At 36.7% G+C, this 23,260-nt stretch overlaps 1 protein-coding gene across 3 annotated transcripts in view; it reads left to right on the forward strand.

Moving 5' to 3' along the window:
* Positions 1 to 23,260, forward strand: part of LOC150099775 (mitochondrial amidoxime reducing component 2-like) — a 229,233-nt gene that overhangs the window by 92,690 nt on the left and 113,283 nt on the right. For all 3 annotated transcript variants that reach the window (XM_090404065.1, XM_090404067.1, XM_090404066.1), the window contains exon 4: positions 12,216 to 12,381. In XM_090404065.1, the coding sequence (XP_090260191.1) occupies positions 12,216 to 12,381 (166 nt within the window). The remainder of the gene's footprint in view (positions 1 to 12,215; positions 12,382 to 23,260) is intronic.

Consider the following 23,260-nt stretch of genomic DNA (forward strand, 5'->3'; position numbering starts at 1 on the left):
CTTTTGTGACTGCAACGTACCAATTCCAGAATATTTAAATAATAAAAAATGTAATAACTGAAAGAAAAACAGAATACAAAATACAGGAAAAACAGAAATAGCAGTCCACACTCTTGAACAGAAGCCAACCCCAGAAATTGACAAAGCCATAATAATAAACATACAGGAAAATGAAACAACGCTTCGAACATCAGAAACTATAGCCATAACATATGACAAAAACTCAAACATCCACCGTCCCTATATAATCTCTGAGAGTTGCAAGCACCAAAACATAAAAATTAGATCATGACTCCAACCAATAGAAAACAACACAGATACATCCAAGACAAAAGCACTAAGCTGACATGACATAGCCTCCAATTTTCTCACCAATTCCGAAGATGAAGCACTGTTGAAACAGCTCACCCTCAGTTACTCCTACCCAGGGCCAGTCAGAGAGTATCTGATGCCCCTAGGCAAAGAAAATTTAGGCACTCCCTATACATTGTCTCTCTATATATATTTTGTCATGCTCACACAAACATAAGCCCCAAAGTCTTAACCCCCCCTAGGCGATCACCTAGGTTTGCCTAATGATAAAACCGGCCATGCTCCTACCCCTAATCTTATTTTCATCATAGTCTATCCTTCTCCTTTCCCCAACAAATTTCTATCTTTTACCTTCTTACTGCTCATGCTGCCCACCCTTAAAACCCTCGTTTTAAATTTCACATACCTTGTGTCTAACCTGCAATTCTCCCACATCTCTCTCTCTCTCTCTCTTTCTCTCTCTCTCTCTCTCTCTCAACATTTCCAATCCCCCCCTTTCCTTTCAGTCATACTTCAACAGTATCGCCATATGCTGGATGCTGCTCAATTAGATGACAACCAGAAACATCCTACAAAGGTACATCAAAAATTATTCCTTCCTTATATTCTTCATATATCTATATCTTTAAAACATCAGTAATGCCCTAAAAATTAAGTAAAAAGCCAATGACATTATAAAAAGGGGACTCCTAAACAAAAATAGGCAAAATAGCCATAAAAATTAAAACTAAATGTAAGGTTTTAAAATTTGGGATCCACAGAAAGGATGCTTCATACTCACTTTGTGGAGTTATACTGGAAGAAGTGGAGGAAGCAAGGGATGTTGGGGTGATTGTGGATAGAGATTTAAAGTTCTGAGTACATATTGCAAAGGGTGTGAAGACAGCTCAGAGAATTGCAGCAGTGTTGAGGAGAACATTGGCCATGAGAGAGAGAGGTGTCCTGGTCCCATTGTATAAAGCTTTGATCAGACCACATCTGGATTATTGTTCTAAGATCTGGGAAGATTCAGAGGTGAAGTAACCTTGGAGAGGGTGTAGAGACAGATAACAAAATGTTGATAAAATGATGTCAGGACTAAGCAGTGTTGATTATGAGGATAGACTGAGGGTATGCAAAGTTTGGTGGATGGAAAGCAAAGGGGAGGATATGATCGAGACATTTAATCACCTTACCGGCCATTATGGATCAAATTTGCATCTTCATACGCTTCGTATCCATCATATATTTCAATGTAATTCAATGGTATTACAATTTTAATATGCATTTCGCATCCATGATAACCTGGATGTATATATACGTCTTGGCCGGTAGCGTGGTTAAGCTGTTATTTTATTTATTTCATATAATGATTCAACGGCGGTGAGCCCCTTTTACAGAGAGGTATGGTGCCATCTCAGTCACCCCTATTTTTTATTCGGGCTGGGGACTGGCTTAACTGACGAATCAGACCTATGGCTGGAGGGACAGTCTTAAGTATTCTTGACTGTAATCATTGTGTTCACGGGGGCCGGTTTGCTTGTTCTGGGGGATGAAAAACCTGAATTTCAGGGTAAAAAAAATCCCTACCTCTGTATGAGAGTGGCTAACTCACCTTTTGTCAAGAAACCAGATAAAGGTTCCTCATGTCATGGACACTATCCACAAGATTTTTTGTTTTTCTAAGTTGGTACATCTGTCATAAGCATCCATGTTAAATTGCAAGTCATGCTATCAAGTAATTTTTTTTTATACAGCTGTCTGAAGCAAACGTGTTGTCTGTATCCCTTGAAATGGATAAAATTGAGTATCGTGTGGTTATAAAATTCTTTGTAAAAGAAGGTTTAACGGCAAAAGAAATTCATTCGAAGTTCATAAAAGTTTTTGGGCATTCTCCTCCTTTGTTTTCAACAATTAAGAAACTGGCTGCAGAGTTTAAACGTGGCCATACCAGCCGTGAAGATGATCCACGTGAAGGACTTCCAAAAACTGTAACACCAGAAATCATTGATCAAGTGCACAATATGGTATTGGATGACTGGCGAGTCAAAGTGCATGAAGCTGAGACTATAGGCATTTTAAAACAACGTGTAGGATATATTTTGCATGCAGAATTGCAAATGCAAAAGCTTTGTGCAAGATGGGTGTTGCGCTTGCTCGCAGAGATCAAAAATGCACTTGCATGAAAATCTCTGAATAGTGCTTGGAGCATTTTAACAAGAATAAAAATGGAGGAGAAGACAAAGGCTGTTCAATCAGCAGGAAAGGTCACGGCATCGGTGTTTTAAGATGCTAAAGGCATTTTGTTTATTAATTATCTTGAAAAGAGTAAAACAATAACCGGGGAATATTATTCTGATCTTTTAACCAGACTAGATGAAAAACTTCATGAGAAAAGACCTGGTTTGCAGAAGGAAAAAATCATCTTTCATCAGGACAATGCACCTGCCCACAAAGGTGTTTTGGCAATGGGAAAATTAAGGGATCCGCACTATGAATTGTTGGAACATTCACCCTATTCCCCAGATTTGGCTCCCTCTGACTTCTATCTCTTCCCAAAACTAAAACTCTTCCTCACTGGTCAGCATTTTTCTTTGAATGGTGATTGCAGCTGTAGAGGGGTATTTTGCAGATACTGAGAACCACTACAGGGACGGGATAATGGTGCTGGAGCATCGCTGCAATAAATGTGTTGTCTTAAGGGAGATTACTTGGTTACTGAAAAACATGTGCTAACAAGAAGATAGGGAAGTCATTATCCTTCTTTATAAAGCTATGATTCTTGTCTGCTCTGCATAGATCTGGGCACCTGGGTTTCTTAGGAGGTGGTAGAGAGGATTCAGAGATCAGTGACTGAGCTGGTAATAGGTCTGTGGAATGCTCTGTTTGAGGACAGGTTGAAGATGTGTTGGTTACAAAGTTTAGTTGATAGGCAGAAAAGAGGAATATGAGATAGAATTTTATAAGATATTAAAGGGGTTTTATAAAATTGATGCGAAGGAAAGTTTTCAATATATGATAAATAGTCCGAGAATTAGGGGTCATCCATGTGAGTCGTGTAAGAATGTTGTTAGTAAGGTGTGTGGACTAGATTTTTTGCATGGAGACTGATGAATGAGTGGAATTGATTGCCAGAATTAGTTGTGAGTTTCCTGACAGTGAATGAGTTTAAGAAGAGATATCCTAGGTTTTGTGTATATAGTTGTGAGTCTCCCATAATGAGTCTTCAGATTCCATTAAGATGCAGTAAAACAATAATAATAATAAAATGTGATCTTGAGTGACTTGAGAAATAATTGGTGTGTTGCATAGCAGGAGAGAGAATGAAAAAAAAAAAGTAAATGAGAAAAACCTGAGAATGTGAAACTCGGACAAGGTGTTGTATGGAGATTTGATGATAAAAGATGTACTTCATGAGAATGTGACAAAAGCATGTTTACAGTTGTGTAGATCAAGGTTGATAGTGAAGTAGTTAGTTTACAGAAGGGAAAGTTAAAGAGTTGATTGTTTTGACACGAAGAACATATGACTTTGAAAGGTGAGAAATATATAACGAGAGAAGATATGAAAGTTTCTGATGGAAGGAAAAAGAGAAGAGTGAGAAAGTAAAGGTTGTATGTGCTGCCTCCATATGATATGAATTGGGAACAAGAGTCACAATTGGTAATGAGAAGATTGTACAGGTGGAATAGTATGTAATGTATGGAGTGAATTTAACAGACAAAAATATTGTATATGCCTGATGGACTGCATTTGAATGTTTAAGAGAGAGTATTGTTTAGTGAAAGATTAGAAGTGAAAAATCAGGAAAACTAGAAGTCCTGGTGGAAGGGATCCAGTCAAGTGCGAGTTCGGTTCAGCTACTGCTGGGACAAATGAGCATGTATACTGAAATATTTATGCAATGCTGAATGCAATTTCACGTTTCAAATCTGAATGGGTTAACAATGACATTACATAAGGGGAACTTGTGGACCCAAGCGAATGTGGAAATGCATGTACACGAATACCAGAAGTATTAGATATAAAGAAGAAGAGTTTTTGGCATTGGTCAGCTGAACTTGGCCAGAAATTATCATTATCAGCAAGACTTGACCAATAGAAAATTATATTGTTACAGGGATATGATGTAAAGGGTATTGTATTTTCAGAAATTATGGAGAGAATGGGACAGGAGGAGGGAACAACTGAAGAACTTCAGTTAGCAAAAATAGAAGTTAAACAGAAATTTAGGTGAGAGGGAGATGATTCATTTGTGGCTATCTGGTGCAAGATAGAGGTCAGTAAGACAGAATATTTTGATTATCCTAAGACACCATGGAGTCACAAACTCATTTAGGAGGTATCTTTTTACATACACACAGCTCATCATAAACACATTCAAATTCTCTGCAGACACCATACTCTCAGGCAATGCATTCCAATCATTCACAGCTCTTCATCCAAAAAACCTGTTTCTTACTCTCTTGCTCACATCCTCCTTATATAGCTTCCAGGGATGACCTCTTATTCTCCCTCAATCTCTCACCATTTTATGAAAAACCTTTTCAGCATTAATCCCATAAAAATCCCTTACCTATCATATCACTCCTCTTCCTCCTGTCCACTAGACTGCAAATTGCATCATCTCAACTTTTCTTCATATCCAACATTCCAGTGATCGGAAACTATTTCGGTCAATTGCCTCTGGACCTTCTCCAACATCTCTTTATCCCTTTCGAAAACCAGGTGATCAAATATCTTTGTACAGTATTCCATATGTGGCGTACTCAGAGCCTTATACAATGGAACCAAAATCACCTTACTTCTACAGGTTGGGATCCTCCTCATCATTGTCAGAATTTTGTGTTTTCCTGACAATTTTGGCAATATGTCCTCTAAATTTTAGATCCTTATCCACCAACACCCCAAAATCTCTTATTTCCTCCACCTATAACAATATTTCCCCCCCCCCCCACACACACACCCAAGAGTAAATTCTGTATCCCATCTTTGTTTTCTGAATTTCAAAACCTTACATTTTGCAACATTGAACTGGAATCCCCACTCCTGTGCCTGTTCACGCAGTCTATTCAAGTCTTCTTGTAAGGCCACAATGTCTGCTGTGCTCCTCATAGTTTGTCCTAACTTTGCATCATCTGCAAACAGCTGTATATTCCCATTCAAATCCTACCCAATATCATTAACATGCAGGTTAAACAAGGCCCTGAAACAGATCCCTGAGGCACCACTAGTGACCTTCCTTTTCTGGGATATGCCTCCCACATATACAACTTGTTGATATCTATCAGACCACTAATCTACAATCCAATGCACCAGCAGTCTAATATCCCATCCCATCTGTTCTAGTTTGACTATCAACTTATCATGCAGTAACCTATCAAAAGCTTTTACAAGGTTTAAGTATTCTACTGTGTATTCATCTCCAGCATCCAATGCTGCTGTAACTTTATTGTAACAGGTAAGTAGATTACTAAAACATGACCTCCCTTTAGCATATCCATGCTGTCCATCAATGATGATACACTTGTTGTCATCCAATTCTGAATCCTCATTTTCACTAGCCTTTCCAACACTTTAACCACAACACCTAATACACAGATTGGCTAATAATTTGATCCTTGAATTCTGTCCTCCTTTATGAAGCAGTACAATCTTGCCTTTCTTCCACTTCTTTGGAACTTTACCCAATATAAGACTCATATTAAACAAATGTCAAGGCAGATGTCAACTTTCTGGCACATTCCTTCAAAATACGCAGTGATTATATCATCAAGTCCTACAGTCTGATTAATATCAAGTTTACTTAATTCCCCATATATCTGTTCCTCACTCACAGTCAGTCTCTCTTCCTCATCATCCACTGCTCTCAAACTCTCCATGATGTTACATTCACAAGGATGAAAGACTTTTATGAACTGTGTATTCAATATCTCAACTATATCCTCCACAGCAGTTGTCCTCATGCCATTATACCATTTTCTCCAATCAGTGCCATCCTACCATACTCAGTTTTTTGCTGGCTACATATTGAAAGAATTCTGTAGAATTTTTTTTTTTTTGCTTCATTAGCTAACTGCTGCTCATACTGAACTTTTGCTACCCTTACCGAGTCACTCTCTTTGCCTGTTCTTTGTATTCCCCAGGGAATTTATAATTACCACACCTCTTATGTTGCCTCTGTAATGCCTTTTTTCTCTGTATTGCATGCTTAATCTCTTCATTTATCCATTTCATACCTACCTTATTTAACCTTCTGACCTTTGGAATACAGTTAGACATTGCTTCTACTAGATAGTTCTTGAATATCATCCAAACAACATTGATCTCCTTTCCACACAACTTGTCATTCTATGCTATAGCTGCAGTCTGTCTCTTGAGCTTTTTATAATCACCAACCTTGTAGTTCCACATATACCCTTTCCTCAGAAGTCCTCACTTGGTTGTCAACCACCCAGTTCACTTCATGGTCACTCTCATCAACTGGAGGGAGATTTGATACCTCATTTATGATAACATCCTTTGATCAGATAATCAAATCCAAGATCCTCAATCCTCATGTGCCTTCTGTTACGTACTGCCTGAGGTAGTTGTCCCTCTAAAACTCACTCATTTCCTTTACTTCTGGTTGCTAGTGTGTGTGGGGGGGTCCTGCTATAGACCTGGAAGTGAACAGAAAGATGTGGATGCCATACATTGGCAGATTAGCATGAGTTCAGACCCAGCAGTTATTATGAAGGACTTCAAGTATGGTGACATACAATACACTGCAGGGAGGAAAAGGTGCATGGCAAGATGGAAATGGATTTTACATAGCTACTAAGGAATAATTAACTGAAGTGATATATCATGTAGGGGACAAGGGGGTTTGAGAGTGCTGGATCTGGTAATAGCGTCAGAAGATATGCTCATAACCAAGTTAGAATCTCCTCTGATCAAAGAAAGTGACCATGTAATCTTCTTCTGGCAGACTGCTAAACATATTCCATTCTCAGTCAAAACGAGTTTATGTGAAACCACAAATTCAGATATGGTTTGTGAGAGACAGTATCAAACTGAATAGTCAGAGTCAGGAAAATAAATCAAATGAGGATGAGGATTTATTGGATGTGTATCAATATAAACAGGAATTCCCCCCCCCCAAATAATTATCATTATACTCATGAGCAGTGCAAAGTGCAGGCAAGTAGGGTGGCTGGTATGATAAGAAAGGCTAAAAAGTCAGATTATGAGAGAAAATTTGCCAAGCATGCTAAAGTAAATGATTTTTTTTTTTTTGCTGTGCAAACGAACTTTTTCATGACCTAGAGAAAGAATGATTATGGAAGAGTAATTTTAATTAATGCTGATATTAGGAAAATGACAGAAGCAGAAGAAATAGTTGAGTTGCTGGGTGATTGCTTTGCAAGGATGTGTCATCCAAGTGGAGATTTTGCAGTTACTGATGTGACAGAGAGAGAGAGACTGATGTGAGAATTGAGGTAGACAAACTGGAGGTACTCAGCATATTAAACACTATCAATGTTAATACAGCAATGGGACTGGATGGCATGTTGGTCTGTACTATGCAGATATGCAAGAAAATTGGGAGCACTTTTAATCATGTTGTTTAATCTAAGTCTCAGCCTTGGCAAGGTTCCAGTGGAGTATAAAGAGGGTAAGACAGAAGTAACAAATTACTGTCCAATTAGGCTCTCAAGAGTTGTGGTTAAACTATTGGAAAAATTGGCTAAAAGTAAAATCCAGCAATGGGTGGATAGAATTATGACGTATCAAGGCTTTGTAAATGGTAGTATTGCCTCAGTAATTTACTCGCATTTGACCATGTTATGGCCGTACTTTGCCAGAAGTTTAGAGTAGAAAGAGGATAAGATCATTCCACCATAAAGGTGGATCCAAAAGAGAGAGAAAGAGAGATAGCAGGTCACAAACCAGTTAGTATCTCAAGGGTTGCAGAGGCATTTAACAAAATCTGCATGAAAAACTATTACATAAGTAAGAGGAAAGGAGAATGAAAGATAGCCTGTGTCATGGATAGGGCAGATGACAGATAAATGCCAGAGAGTAGTATATGGTCAAATGCAATCGAGGAGAATGAAGGTTGCAAAATATAAGATTATGATTATAAGATAAGACTATGTATCACATTGATGGTACTGAATTGCAGGAAATTGATGAGGAACTTGATGTGATTTAATTCTTTGGAGAGCAGCAATTCAGCAGGACAAAGAGAGTGTGCTCAATGTACTAAAGTGCCAGATTTTTGACAGTTATGATCTCCCAAGAAATAAATCACATTAAGTCTGCCTTCCTTACTAATGGCTTTACTGAATTGTATGTCAACAAGATAATAATTACAGAGTTTCCTTGTCATCTGCCTCTCATCGAAAGCGATACAGAGGTGGTTCATTGTGTCCCCATTCTCTGTGTTAAAGGCATCTTAGAAGGTGCAGCTAAACTACTTATATCCCTTGGCCTACAAGTGTTCTTCTGCCTTATCAACAAGATGTTTACTATTCTAGGATCAGCTGAACTTCTGCCATTAGCCCATCAAGTGTATCAAATTCCTTGCTAGTGTAGATTATCGTATTTTGGCCAAACAGGTTGATCTGCAGCCATGTGTTGTGATGAATATTTAGATTACATTAAGTTCCATGAGCTAGAGCAACAGGGACTTGCAGAGCATGTTACCACCAGACCATTGCATTCTTCAGGGGAAAAAAATGAAGGTTTTCTCCATAAAAGTAGTAATCTTCTGGAACATCTATACAAAGAGAGTTGGATCTTGCTACATGCTACAGTGACTGAATCTATATAGAAACAATGGACTTCAGTTATGTCTCTTATGGGAAATAGTTCTTCACAAATTACAGAATTCATTTAAATTTAATTATTTGTTTATTTTTTATGATATTTGTATTTATTATTAAATATTGTTAAAGCTATTTTTACTAGAACCTTAATATAATTAGACTATATGTGGTTCGCACTTGTCATTGTTGAATATACCGGTTTCTGTTCTTGTTTAATTTAGAAGTCATATTGAAGATGCCCTGATACCAGGGCAAAAATTTTATGCTATTAAAAATATATACTTACTGTATTTACTCTAATATAACTCGCACTTTTTTTTTTTCCCAAAAAAAAATTAAAGTTAAAAAATTGTAGGGCAAGATATGTGCTGGGATTTTTGGAAACTGAAGTTTTTCAGGGAAAAACCTAAAAAAAATTTGAATGGTATATATGAAATTATATATACATGCGAACTAGTTTAAAATTCTAACAGCATTTGGCACTTTGGGGGTGGGGGTGCAAAAATTTAATACAGTTGGAAATTATAGTTTTTCAATCTTTGGGCATGGTCAGTCCATCATTGTATTTATTATTTTAACCACATAATACAGCTTCTGAGCATTCTTTGAACAAACCTCATGTGTACCTATATAAGATATTTTGAAATTATTCCAGAATATCTCATGACTGTTGTCATTTTCATGCTGGACTTGTGATACTTAATGAACCAAATATGATGCTGATGTTTAGATATTAATTTCTCTCATTACAAGAACTTGATGAACACCTGGTGGTGATGAAAATTAAACAAGCTTGTGTTAATGAGCAGAAAACAGCTGATGAATTTGGTTATATGTTTGTATGTAACAATAAGCAAAAAATTTCTTGAACTCTCTCACAACAGGTACTTCTGAATGTTCTTAATATTTAATTGATATAGTAGCCACATGTAAAGAGAAAAGTATTTGTTATGAATCTTCAACAGGATTTTTTTAATTCTGAAATGCTGTTACATTAATTATCTTAATCTTGATTTTGTGATTTCTTTTAAGTTTATTGTCTTATATCCAGCATCTTCAGAGCACACAACACAAAGTTTGTTACAAAGGCAGGACAACCACAATCCGGTGTAACAGTGGGGACAGTATAAGTGATTGCAGCATGCAACACAAGACTAAAGTCCTAATATGGCGCCATCTAGGTTAAAAAAAAAAAAAAAAAATTTCCAAGTTTTGAAATAGTAGTCCAAATGATAAAAAATAAAAGTAATAAATATTAATTTGGTCTTAGGATGACTGTCTCCCAAATCTTTGGTAGATTTATACAGCCATACTTGTTAAGGTTTGGGGTATGTTTCAAGGCTTCTGTTGATTCCAGGAGCAACCTCTCTGACTTGTAGAAGCTTCTGTGCGTTACTTTTGTTTCTTTCCAATTGATCCTGTGTGCAGGGGTATCCAGAGCATGGTCTGCCAGACCCGACTTACCATAGCGAAAGTGTCGGATATATTTTTTGTGTTCACTGAGGCGGATGTCCACATTTCTTCCTGTCTGTCCGTAGTAGGCTTGATGGCAAGAACAGGGCACTTCATAGACACCAGGATAGCTGTCCCATCTAGATGGGACAGCTGTGGTTCACCTCTTTCTCCCCCCTTAGCCAACTTCTACATAGAACATCTGGAAAAATTAGCTATCAACACAGCCACTCTCAAACCTAGCCTCTGGCTACGCTATGTTGACGATGTGTTTGCCATTTGGCCACGTGGCCCAGACACATTGAATACATTTTTAGCGCACCTAAATAGCCAGCATCCTAAAATCCACTTTACAATGGAACTAGAAGCCAATGACTGCCTGCCTTTCTTGGACACACTGATCACACGTCTTCCAGAAGGTACCTTATCATTTTCTGTTTACAGAAAACCCACACATACAGGGAGATACTTACACAAACAATCACACCATCACCCTTCTCAACAATATGGTATCTTAAAAACACTAACCCATAGAGCTAGAACAATCTGTTCCAATGACAGTGCTCTCACTGCTGAACTTTCTCACCTACGTCAAACCTTCTTAAACAATGGTTATAATCCCCGTAAAATAGATAACATACTAAATGCTACCCATAAATCCCCTCTATCTACCACAGAAGACTACAACAAAACAATCACCATCCCATATATTAAAGGCACATCTGAAAAGATATCTAGGGTGCTTAACAAACACCAATTACGCACAGTATTTAAACCTTATAAAAAATTAGCAACTCTCATCCGTTCACCCAAGGACAAATGCACTCCTTTATCACATCCTGGTGTCTATGAAGTGCCCTGTTCTTGCCATCAAGCCTACTACAGACAGACAGGAAGAAATGTGGACATCCGCCTCAGTGAACACAAAAAATATATCCGACACTTTCGCTATGGTAAGTCGGGTCTGGCAGACCATGCTCTGGATACCCCTGCACACAGGATCAATTGGAAAGAAACAAAAGTAACGCACAGAAGCTTCTACAAGTCAGAGAGGTTGCTCCTGGAATCAACAGAAGCCTTGAAACATACCCCAAACCTTAACAAGTATGGCTGTATAAATCTACCAAAGATTTGGGAGACAGTCATCCTAAGACCAAATTAATATTTATTACTTTTATTTTTTATCATTTGGACTACTATTTCAAAACTTGGAAATTTTTTTTTTTTTTTTTTTTTTTTTTAACTTAGATGGCGCCATATTAGGACTTTAGTCTTGTGTTGCATGCTGCAATCACTTATACTGTCCCCACTGTTACACCGGATTGTGGTTGTCTTGCCTTTGTAACAAACTTTGTGTTGTGTGCTCTGAAGATGCTGGATATAAGACCAGCGAAATATTAGCTTTTAAGTTAATAAATAGTTATTTGCTTAACCATCTGTGTTCTTTTATACCGTGAAACCTATCATAACATGTCTGACGAACACATAAGCCTATCCACGCAGTTAATTTACAAGTTGTGGCCATCGAGAGAGAGAGAGAGAGATTCTCTCTCTAATATACAGTAATGTATATAACCTAATACTTCATAATACTTTTTCAGTGAAAAATATCTTAACTGAAAATGCTTTTTTCAATTGTTGTTAAAATTGATCTTTTAGAATATGGGGAGATCCTGCAACAGTTATGGACTGTGGTGATGATGCGGCTTCATGGTTTCAGAAGTACCTCCAAAGGGCTGATGTTCGCTTTGCTACTTATTTAACTGAGTTACCACCACGACATGCTAAAAATAGTGCTCCAGAACATGATTTTAAGAAATATCCAGTAAATATGCTTTTATATGAATTAAAGAGCAGTGATATACATGTATAGTTCTTTTATTAAAGAATGCTGAAATTATAAACTTTTCTGTTAAAGATACCAAGTAATTTTATAACCTTGGTAAACTTTCCTTTTTATTTCTAATCTGGGAAATTTGATTTTCATAGATTAGAGGTAGAAAGGAAATGCACTTTTTAAATATTTGAATTTAATTGAAAACTTGAAATTCAGAATGCAGGATTTATATACTATGCACCACCTGTAGAGCTGTGATAGATGCTATGATAGTATTACATAATCGTTTTACATTATTACTAAACTTGTTGATAGCTTTCTATCAACAAGTTTCCTCTGAACTAACCTTATTCATCAAATCTCCACTATTGTCAGATTTTATATTTTGGCCTACTGTAGCACTACTGACTGCCAGTTCAATATGTATTTCTTTCTTTGGGTCTTTTCTAGCATTAAACGCTTGTTTTGCTATCCCTTCCTCTCTAATTGTGTTTGTAACCATACCACCATTGATGAGCTCTTCTCACTCATCCCCGAGCACCAATGATATCCGTCTTCTTACTGTTTTATTTCCAATTCACCTCTTAGATCTATAACTTAATACTGGTTTAACCTTCCAAACGGCTAGGACGTCTATAGACGTCCAACTAAATCTGGATATGATTCAGCCCACCTGTTTAAAGAACCAGGATAAGAAGTGCAATTTGACCATCCTGTCCATTAGAAGGCATTAGAAGGTGTGATAAACCCTCACGCTGAAGAGAACGGTTAATCGGATTATCTCACGTTCGTAGCTACCTCTCGGTTGCCTATAACAAGAAACACACATCCTTGTTCTATGCTGGTCAACTGGATTTTAGTTATATAGGATAGATACAATACAATTTTAATTTCTGGACAAAATAAAGATCTTGAATAATTTCTTCACTTAAATATTGCCTTACCTTGGAGAACAAATTTCATTTTTAATTTTTTTGCGCTAATTTTTTTCTAATCGCTTTCTAGACAAAACATTATTCTTTGTTCTCGAAGAAATTAATTCACGATAATTATTTGAAATATTCTTTTAAAAAAAAGAAAAGAAAACTGGCTGCCGACATTCCAGATTATATTATTTTTATTTTTGTACAAAACCATCGAAATCGAATAATACTTCACAGATTTCCTTTAGGACATGCTGGAGCAACTTTGCTTTATAGAGAATAACATGAAATTCTTTAACCATATCACAAAATTTTTTCTTTATATTATGTAGTAATCTACTATTCTTTGTACTTTCACTTTCTTGGTTTCCCTGTATAATTGGTCATTACAAAATGAAATTAACAGTTATAGATATTTACTGCATAATTCAGATATTTTATCCTCCAATTTTTAAAGTAAGCGATACATTTGCTTATTTTTATCATTCAAAATATGTATATCAAATGCATCAAATGTGAAATTTCATTTCCTTTCACAATACAAATGAACTTTATTTCGACTTTGATAGCATCACCCCCCCCTCCCGTTGCAACATTACCAGACACCCGAAAGCTGTTATGAAACATAGGTACAGTTTTTATTTCATTTGTGATTTTTCCATAATAATTGTTCCACATAATGGTTAATTTTTTCGACACAGAAACTAAGTTTTGATTATTATAAATTTGCAAATTATAAATAAGAAAATATACATATTATTTCCCTATTATTATAAATCAGGAAGTTATGTGACGTTGGCTAATAGGGGAAATTAATATTTAAAAACACTGTCATCCTACAAATGCAATATCAGAATATGCTTCGAATGTCTACTAATCAATCAGAAAGATGGAAAAACAGAACAAGGAATTTCTGCCTGTAAAATATTCAGTTATTGCACGAGGTATTTTAGTGTGCTGCCTTCTGGGCATGTTCTTTTGATCTGGTTCCCAGTGGTGGTGGTGTGGGGGGGGGTTGGCAATCTCCGTTAGTCTACAACTTGTTACTGGGCAGAAAGGAATATTAGAACCACCCATTTCTGAGATGGCAAGCAAGAGCAGCAACAGCAATAGCAGTGATTTTTTTCAAGATAATTATCAAATAATTTAGAATTTTTCGATAATAAAAGCGAAACAGATCACTATAAATAAAGAAATCATTTTTGGCATAAATACTTCATCAGCCTGTAAAAGAAATGTCAGTTTTACTGTGTTAGGATATCTGAACAACAGAAAACGAAACAAGACATTCTTGCTTGAGGCAATTTAGTGCGACTTCTAGGAAACTTTCTGTCTTGTGTTTCTCAAAAGAGTAATCTAAAACTTTTAGCTTTTCCTCTAGGTAAGAGGATTATTGTCCAGAATTTCTAAGACGTATTTCAGAAATAGCAATCAGCAGAAATAGAAGTAGTAATATTTAGATTTTTTTTTAAAAAAAGAAACAGAAATAACACAATTGAAATTTCTTTGTGTGGGTTTTACATGTTGAAAATACAGCATAGTATTTCTAAATCTTGGAATAATTTCAGCAGACCGCTGATTTCAGATTCAAAGAAAGAGTACAGAATTAGAAGCTTCGATATACAACAATATTATTGCTTTATTTCTTTTGTCAAAACGGTAAACTGAAATAAGAGATCTTAAATACCATCTGAAAGCTTTCAAAGCTATAAAGATTTAAAGTAGTTATGCAACTCAGTTCCAGGACAGGAGGGGGGGGGGGTTTGCAGTAAAAAATCCTACAAATGAGCATAAATTTTTAATCATTCCATACAGGATATCCTTCCTATTATATTTTCAACATATCTACAGTGGTTAAGCACTGGATATTATAGTAATGTGCATCCTACAAAAAAAAAAAAAACCTTTTTTGCAATTTTCAGCAGAAGAAGGTGAAGAGTCTCTGATAAAATACCATTAGGTATAAATTTTTGATACTAAAAAAGATACAATATCAGAAACCAAGTAATGCAGTTTATAATCATTTGTTGTTCATAAAAAAAAAAAAAAAAAAAAAAAAAAAAAATTGTTCCTGAAATTGAAATGTGACAATCCATATAAAGGTATTTTGCAAACAAAGAAAGCAAAATGTCATATTTATTTCACTAAATGTTATTTAAAAATATGAATATTTGACAAAATATTTTAGACGTAAACAAACAAACATTTGCAAATTCGCAGAAAAGAATCTATACTGTCATTGGAGGAAATTAACTATTACTAAAGTATATTCATTGCAAAGGTTGATCTATGGTCATTTCAGGATTGATTATTTATTTTGGCAGTTGTGAAACTTCTATTTTTGGAAAAAGATACAAGAAATAAATTGTTCAGCAAAAAAAAACAAAAAAAAAACGATCAAATATCCTAGTACAGTGAAGAAAATTCGAAGTAACAGAGTACATGTAAAGACAAGTGACACAAAAGTCGCCAGACCACAGTTAATCCGCTAATGGCTCTCAAATCGCCATTAAGGGATTAACAGCAGAGGAGGGTAAATACTTGATAAAAGATAGAATGCCGATGAAGTTTTGATCCATGAAAAAGTCTGGGGCAGTCTTGCTATTTCATCCACCTTGGCCGGTAGGAGGGTTAAGTTTAACACTATCTTGTATACTGCTAGGTTAATGTTGTTATTATTATTATTATTGTTATTATGCAAGCTCCTCCAGGAGAAGAACTCATTAAGTAAGATCCTTCTCCAGATCAAGGAATTCTTAAATGTCATATTTTTCTTTAAAATCATTCATGGAAGATGCACTCATAACATCCAAAGTCATTACACATGCCAAGAGAAGAACCTGGGCCCTACATACTTCCTTACTGCATTCTTACTTAATTTCCAGAAATTTCACCTAATTCTTCCTCCAGCCCATCATGAATTGTAAAATCTCAGTAATGTCTGTGCTATAAGATCTTATCAACTTATGTTTTCTGCTCTCTTCCTTCTGTTACTCAAACTTTAAAGATGCATTCCTTCAGCCATTCTTCATGTGCAGAATTCCATAGGCCAGATCCTGTAGAGGTTAACCAAGTTGATAACCTTGATACCTTCATAGGATAACATAGGAGATGTCTTCTCATCTCCTCTGAACATTGTTCACCATATCAAGCACAGTATCCAAGAGTATTATCAAAGTGAGTGGAAATAACTTGTACAGTTAAAGAATAATGTCCTTATTCTTATAAGTTAGTTTTATCTTCAACATTACATTTATTCAGTTGTGATGTAGGTTAACCATCTTAACAACATGTCTCTAAACTTTAACTCTATGTCTACTATCATTCCCAGGTTTCCACTTTCATTGAACACTTAGCAATTTATCATTAATATATAACTTTGCTTTTAATATCCTCACTCCAAACATGACTGTATACTGAGAACTTAATCTACCTAACTACTTAATCTATATAAGATATTACTTGATTTCTGTCCTAGAGTTCTGACTGGCGCAGCATTAACAAATAAATTTCGTCAGAGCTTGAAGAGAGAAACGGCCCCAGAAAGTCAGTTTAGAAGCCAGATCTCAGTAGGCACAAGGAGAACAATAGAGGTAAAATATTTAAGAAAACAACGACGTAACAATGGTGCCGCTGACAGGATGTGCTTGATCCAAAGAAATAAAAGAACTGGATCAAATACCGTGAGTTGGTCTTTGATCTCATACTCAGCAATCAGGACATTTTGGAAAAAGAAAAAGGGAGGGAACTTTGAAGTTTAATTTTTATGTAAGAGTATAAGCCAAGTGTACAAGAATGTCTCTTCCATCTAGTTCGGACCTGAGTGATCCAGAATTTTTTAAAAGCATAAACCCCCAGCAGATGTTTCCTCAGTTCTCTGGAGAGGACTCTGATGATGTGAAGGCTTTTTTTGACTACATAGAAAAGCTTAGGAAGATTGGACGATGGAGTGACTTCCAGCTGCTTATTCTGCTTTGCAGTAAGCTAGTTGGAAGAGCAAAGAGTTTCTTTTACTCCTCGCCACTCCTAAGAAAGATTTTGGATTACTGGAGGTTTAGAGAAATCCTCATTTCCTAGTTTTCAAGGGTGAAAAATGTGGGACCCAGCCTCTGGAAGCTCCAAAAGATAGTGCAGAAGGAAGGAGAATGTGCCTCTGACTTTCACAACAGGCTGCTCTCATTTGCTAGTACTATAAATTTGCCCAACAAGGAGAAAGATCACTTGGAATGGGCCATATTCCAGCATTTTAGAGTTGGTCTAAGGCGAGAACTGAGGGAAACAGCGTTCGGGAAGGGGATAACTACTCTGAGGGATTGTTTCAAGGCTGTAAAAGAAAGGGAACAGCTGCTTGGGGATATTTGTCCCACAGCTGTAGCAAGCCCAGTTAATATGATCAAGGAAAGTACAAATGTGGGTAGAAATTCCCTCCCAGCAAGGGAGGGAATGGACAGGAAGGAGAAACAGAAGGTGCAGGGAGGTAATGGAAGAAATAAGACTTAGTCAATCTGTAGTGTTGCTGCCTGTGAATTTAGCGAAGTTCACTCCTTGATTAGACAAGAGGTAGAGAAGTTTCAACAGCTGTATATAGAATGTCTTGACTCAGTGATTAATCAATTAACATTGGAATCTCCCAAGAATCATGAATCTCTTTCCTCCCAAGAAGAGGGGATAACAATAATAGTTCAGAGAGAGAGGTAGAAAGATTGCAACAGCCTATGTTAGAAAGGATGGACACAATGATGGGAAAGTTGACTGAGCTATCTGCCAGGTGTGAAAATAAATCTACTTTGTCCCTGGACGGAGAAAGTAGAAGAGGCTACCGCCGAGAACCTCCTAGGTGCTACAACTGCAACAAGTTGGGGCATATTGCCCGAGACTGCTTTGTATCACCAGGAAACTCAAGAGCAAGGTATCAGCCTGAAGTGACTTCCCACTTTTGTGCTAGACAACCTGATAGGAGTGGGAAGCAAGGCAAAAAAACAGTTGCCTGAGATTGCAGTGAGTGGAAGAATTTGCGGGAAGGATCTCAAAGCACTCTTTGACACCAGTTCCCAAGTTTCCATTATCATTATCTCTAAGGAATGTCTCAAGGAACTGGGGGGCTTGTGTGAGTGGAAGGGTCAAGAGGCTGAGAGAATCTGTCAAACTTTTAGGGATATCCGCCCCCCCCCCCCCCCCCGCGCGCAACTCACGCCACCAAAGCAGTAAGACTAAAAATAGGATTGTCAGCATTTGGCTTGTATGCCTGGCATAACTTCCTAATTCTGCCCAAGAACTCACTCTCTCGAGTAGGATTAATTTTAGAGGAGGATTTCCTAGGGAAACATGGTTTCTCATGCGATTATTCCAGTGAAAGGATCAGTTTCTCTGGGAAAGAAAATACTAAGGCAACATACCAGAGCCTTAGAGATCAGAGTAAAGGAGACATCCCTCTGAAAAGTAGGCCCCAGAACATTGAAGATGTTAAGTTGACAGAGAACAAAGAGAACCATGTGGATTGCACTCAGCCAAATTCAAAAGAGCTTGCCTTATCACATGAGAACCAGAAATCTGATGCCAGAGGTATAGATCAAGCTGAAGGATTAGAAAATGAACACCTGGCTAGAGTGGAACAAGGAAATCCAACAAAGAGGCGGTTGAAGATAGCCAAGTTAGCAATAATAGTAAATCTGAGGAGGCTCACAACAAAATGACAGATGACCTAGATGTGCCTCAAGGAAGGCAGGACGCGCAAGGCAATGTTCATAACATGTGTCAAGTGTCCATTCAGAGCACAGAAGATGCATTCTGGGCCAGGCGTGAGTCTAATTTTGGGAAATCAAGATGGAAGAGTCATCTCCAGAGAGGAGAGGGAAAATCAGAAGTTGGAAAAATTTTCTAGCAAACATTTTTAGAAAAAAGAAGGGGGCCTTTGTTAGATCTTGAATGATGGCTCTATCAAGAATAGAACCACTCCATCCAAGATTTAACAAGAGAACAATATCAAGCAAAAGCACACATACTCTTGGCAAAAACAGACATAATATGTAAAGATACAGATATTAACTTTGCTTAAAAAAGGAATTAAAATATAAAAGAAGAGGTTGAATCTTAAATTAAAATGAAATCAAAGGAGGAAATAAATATTAAGTTGTACTATGCTTAAGGTTATTGTCTAAAATAGATGGAATCTTAATTTGTCAAAAACATCACTGTTAAAATATGCCATGTATAAAGTCGTGTATCATCGTGTGAACGAAAGTTCAAAGGTTGCAATTTGACCACCAAAGATGACATAATGAGCGATGAATAGGCATTCGTGGAAGGTGCAAGAAATTCACATTCCCCAAAAAAAAGCGATGCACGAACAGCAAGGAGGTGACATCACTCGGTGACAGCAAATGGGAGAGTGTCATAGACAAGGAGTGCAGAAAGAGGGCACTATATTGGGGTTTAAAACGGATTCACATCGTTGAGAGGGACTTCCTTTTATGTTTTTTCTCCTGGTTCCTGTGGTGGACCTCAGTCGTCTGTGCCCTCCGCGTGGGTCTCCTGCTCAAAGTTCCCGAGCAGATCAGAATGCCTGATACCCAACAAGACGTGTGAAGATGCAAAGCGGCAGCGTGTTTCCCCATTGCTGAGCAACACGAATCGAAGAAAATATAGCATGAGATGACGGCAGTGTTCGAGTTTTAGACCATCGGTGTGGATCTAACTGATGAGAAAGCGGCAAAGGATTCCTTTGAAGGTAAATCATGTTAGAAGTGGTGACACGAAAAGTTCGTAAGCCCAAAAGAAACAAGTAGTGAATTCAGGACCAGCACGTGATGCCCGCGTGGCGACAATCCATCATACAGAGGGACAATCTATAACAAAGAACAGACGGAAGGATCGAGAAATCATCTAACAAGGTGGTAACGTACAAATCTTCTTTTTTATGTGTTATCTATTGGTAACGAAGGTGTAAAATGGACAGAGTTTAGAAAAGAAGAGAGAGAAAATCTTGAGACAATTTCCTGTGTTATGTTAATCGAATTGGACTGGTAGTCTATGTTCATAAGTTTTATAGACCAGGTTTAATGTGTATGGGTCGTGAGTAGCAGTAATCTAGTTTAATACCGACATCCATGTTTGTGATATAAATGAACATGAGATTCTCATAAGTGTGTTTGAATATCCTATCTGTTTGACTATTATTACCCTGCTTTACTTGTATTTTAATATTAACCTTGATTTGCTTGATTATATGTGTTGTTTAAATTGTAATGTTCTTAGATAAATATATAATAAATGTTTTCCCATGTATACCTGAGTTTGTCTGAGTAAGAGGTTGAATTTTACCACTTATGAAAATATCGAGACTGTATACTGAGAACTCAATCTACCTAACTACTTAATCTATATAAGGTATTACTTGAATTCTGGGAACGTTTCTTCGGATAAGAATTTCTGTCCTAGAGTTCTGACTGGTGCAGCATTAACAAATAAATTTTGTCAGAGCTCGAATAGAGAAACGGTCCCAGAAAGTCAGTTTAGAAGCCAGATCTCAGTAGGCACAAGGAGAACAATAGAGGTAAAATATTTAAGAAAACAATGACGTAACACCACTAAATACAATACTTTATGCAGATGATCAAATACCAATTTCAAACACAGAAGATAAACTCCAAATTGAAACTAACCATCTAAATGAAATAGCAAAAAAAAAAAAAAAGAAAAGAAAATATCTGAAACAAAAGCTATGGCAATGTGTGGAAACACCATTCAAAATGTCAAAATTATGCTTAACAGTAAAATGTAAAATAATAGAACTCATTACAGAATTCAAATACTTAGGAAATATAATCTTGCAATACAATGCTGATTCACACTTGGAAGCAAGAGTACAAATTTACAATAGAATGAATGACATAATTAAAAGAAATTTTTGAAAACAAATGACTAAAGAAACTCATTTGAGATTACATAATATGACCTCTAAACCATCTCTCAAATTTGGAAGTGAAACCTAGATTCTAAAACAAAGAAACAGACAAAGATTGGAAGCAGCACAGATGAGGTTTCTAAGACCTCTTCTGTGCAGGAACAGGAAATAAAAAGCTTATACCTGAATTGCTCAGCTGACGACAACATCTGATATCATATTCTTGAAAGTTTCATATCTCTGTTTTTTTTAATCTATACCTGAATTGCTCAGATGACGACAACATCTGATATCATATTCTTGAAAGTTTCATATCTCTGTTTTTTAATATCAGTTTTTAATACTACTGTCCTTCATAATGTAATCCATACAGATATTGAATAACATTGAAGAGATAGCTTTCATTCTTTTCTTGCATCTGATTTTATGCCAACCCATCTTCCTGTATCCTTCAGCTCTCAGAGCAGATTCACAACTTAATGCTATTTGTTGCTCTCTTTGAAGACCCATTTATCCATATAATGTTTGAAGAGTTTTTATCTTGGTACCTTATCAGTTTCTTTTCAAAATTTGCAAAACTCAAATACAGATTTTTATTTCTCATGATTTATTTGTTATAAAGTAAAAATTCTGATTCTGACAACCCCTTTTTGGCCTGAACCTAATTTGTTCTTCTCAATATCTTCTTCTTCTCTTTTCAGTGTCCCTTCTGTAATTCTCACATTCAGTTTTCTTTTATTTCCCTTTTTATAATAAACATCACTATGTAGACTCAAATTTGATCATCCAGAATTAGGCTAGATCTGCTTACCAGGCTTTCTGATCATGCCTTCTGAATCATGTAATGTGACTGCTGTAAAACTTATACTTCCTTATTTGAGCATATTCAAGTTACATGTTGTCTGCAATTTGGAATAATACATATCAATACTCATTTTTTTTTTAATCTCAAGTATTCATATGTATTTCTGATTGTATTTTTCTTCTTCAATATTTTCTACCATCTGCATGGTTAGCCTAGTGGCTGTATGCTTTGCAACCATATGCCTGGGGAAGGAGTGTCCTAGGATTCCTGTCGGTGACGTGAGGAGCTGAAGGATCTTCCTCAGCCATAGCCAAGTTAGCCGGTCTTGGGTGTGGACAGTAGGGTTTTTTCCCCAGTTTATCCTGGGGTTTTTCATCCCACAAAGCAGACAAATTAGCCTTAAGAACTCAACACTACAGGAAATAGCATACACCAGGGAGTAGGGCTGACCACCTTATCCTGTGAACGGTTTGAGGTCCGATGATTAATAAACCTTCGACACCGCAAAGTAAAAGAGGGTATAAAGAAGATAAGATATTTTCCACCACTCTTCTGTCACTGCTTATTTATTTAGGTCCTTCAGAGTAGTTACTTCAGAAATCTTTTTCAGTTACTTCAGAGAGCTTTTTCAATAGAACATTTTGCTATGTTTGTGATATTATTATGAATGCTTATCCAGGGAGTCCAAGGGCCCATCAAGGGAGATCTCATTAGACACACATGCTTAAAAACCTACTGCATCTCTCCTTAAGCACATTATGGAAGATGCATTCACAACATCTAATGGTGACCCATTCTACACACTTGCCACATAACATGGAAGAAGTTGTACCTTATGTGCTTCCAGGAATATCTCCGGGCTCCAAACTGTCAGTTGTGTCTATACTTTAACAACCCATTACCAACTTGTCTGCTTCTATCATATCTCTTTTCCTCTATTTATTCCTCAAACGTTGAAGATGACATTTCCTTAGTCTGTTTTGATATATCCAGTTCCATGTTGTCAGGCATCATCTCAGTTTCTCACTCCTAAATCTTTTCATCTGTCTCTCCATTTCCTTAGAATCTTGGATGTAGACTTATCAAAGTCTTGTGAAAAGTGAGAAAATAATGGAGAAAATGGGCCTGCTCAGAATAAATACTTTTCTAAAGTGAACACTTTACTTGTCTGTTTCTTGAGTATATGACAACTTTTCTACCATCTGCATTCACTACAATTATTCTTTCCTTCTTCCT

This window comes from Typopeltis vanoorti, chromosome 14 (assembly GCF_054136105.1).
Source record: "Typopeltis vanoorti isolate ZY-2024b chromosome 14, IOZ_Tvanoo_1.0, whole genome shotgun sequence".
NCBI classification, from domain to species: Eukaryota; Metazoa; Arthropoda; class Arachnida; order Uropygi; family Thelyphonidae; genus Typopeltis; species Typopeltis vanoorti.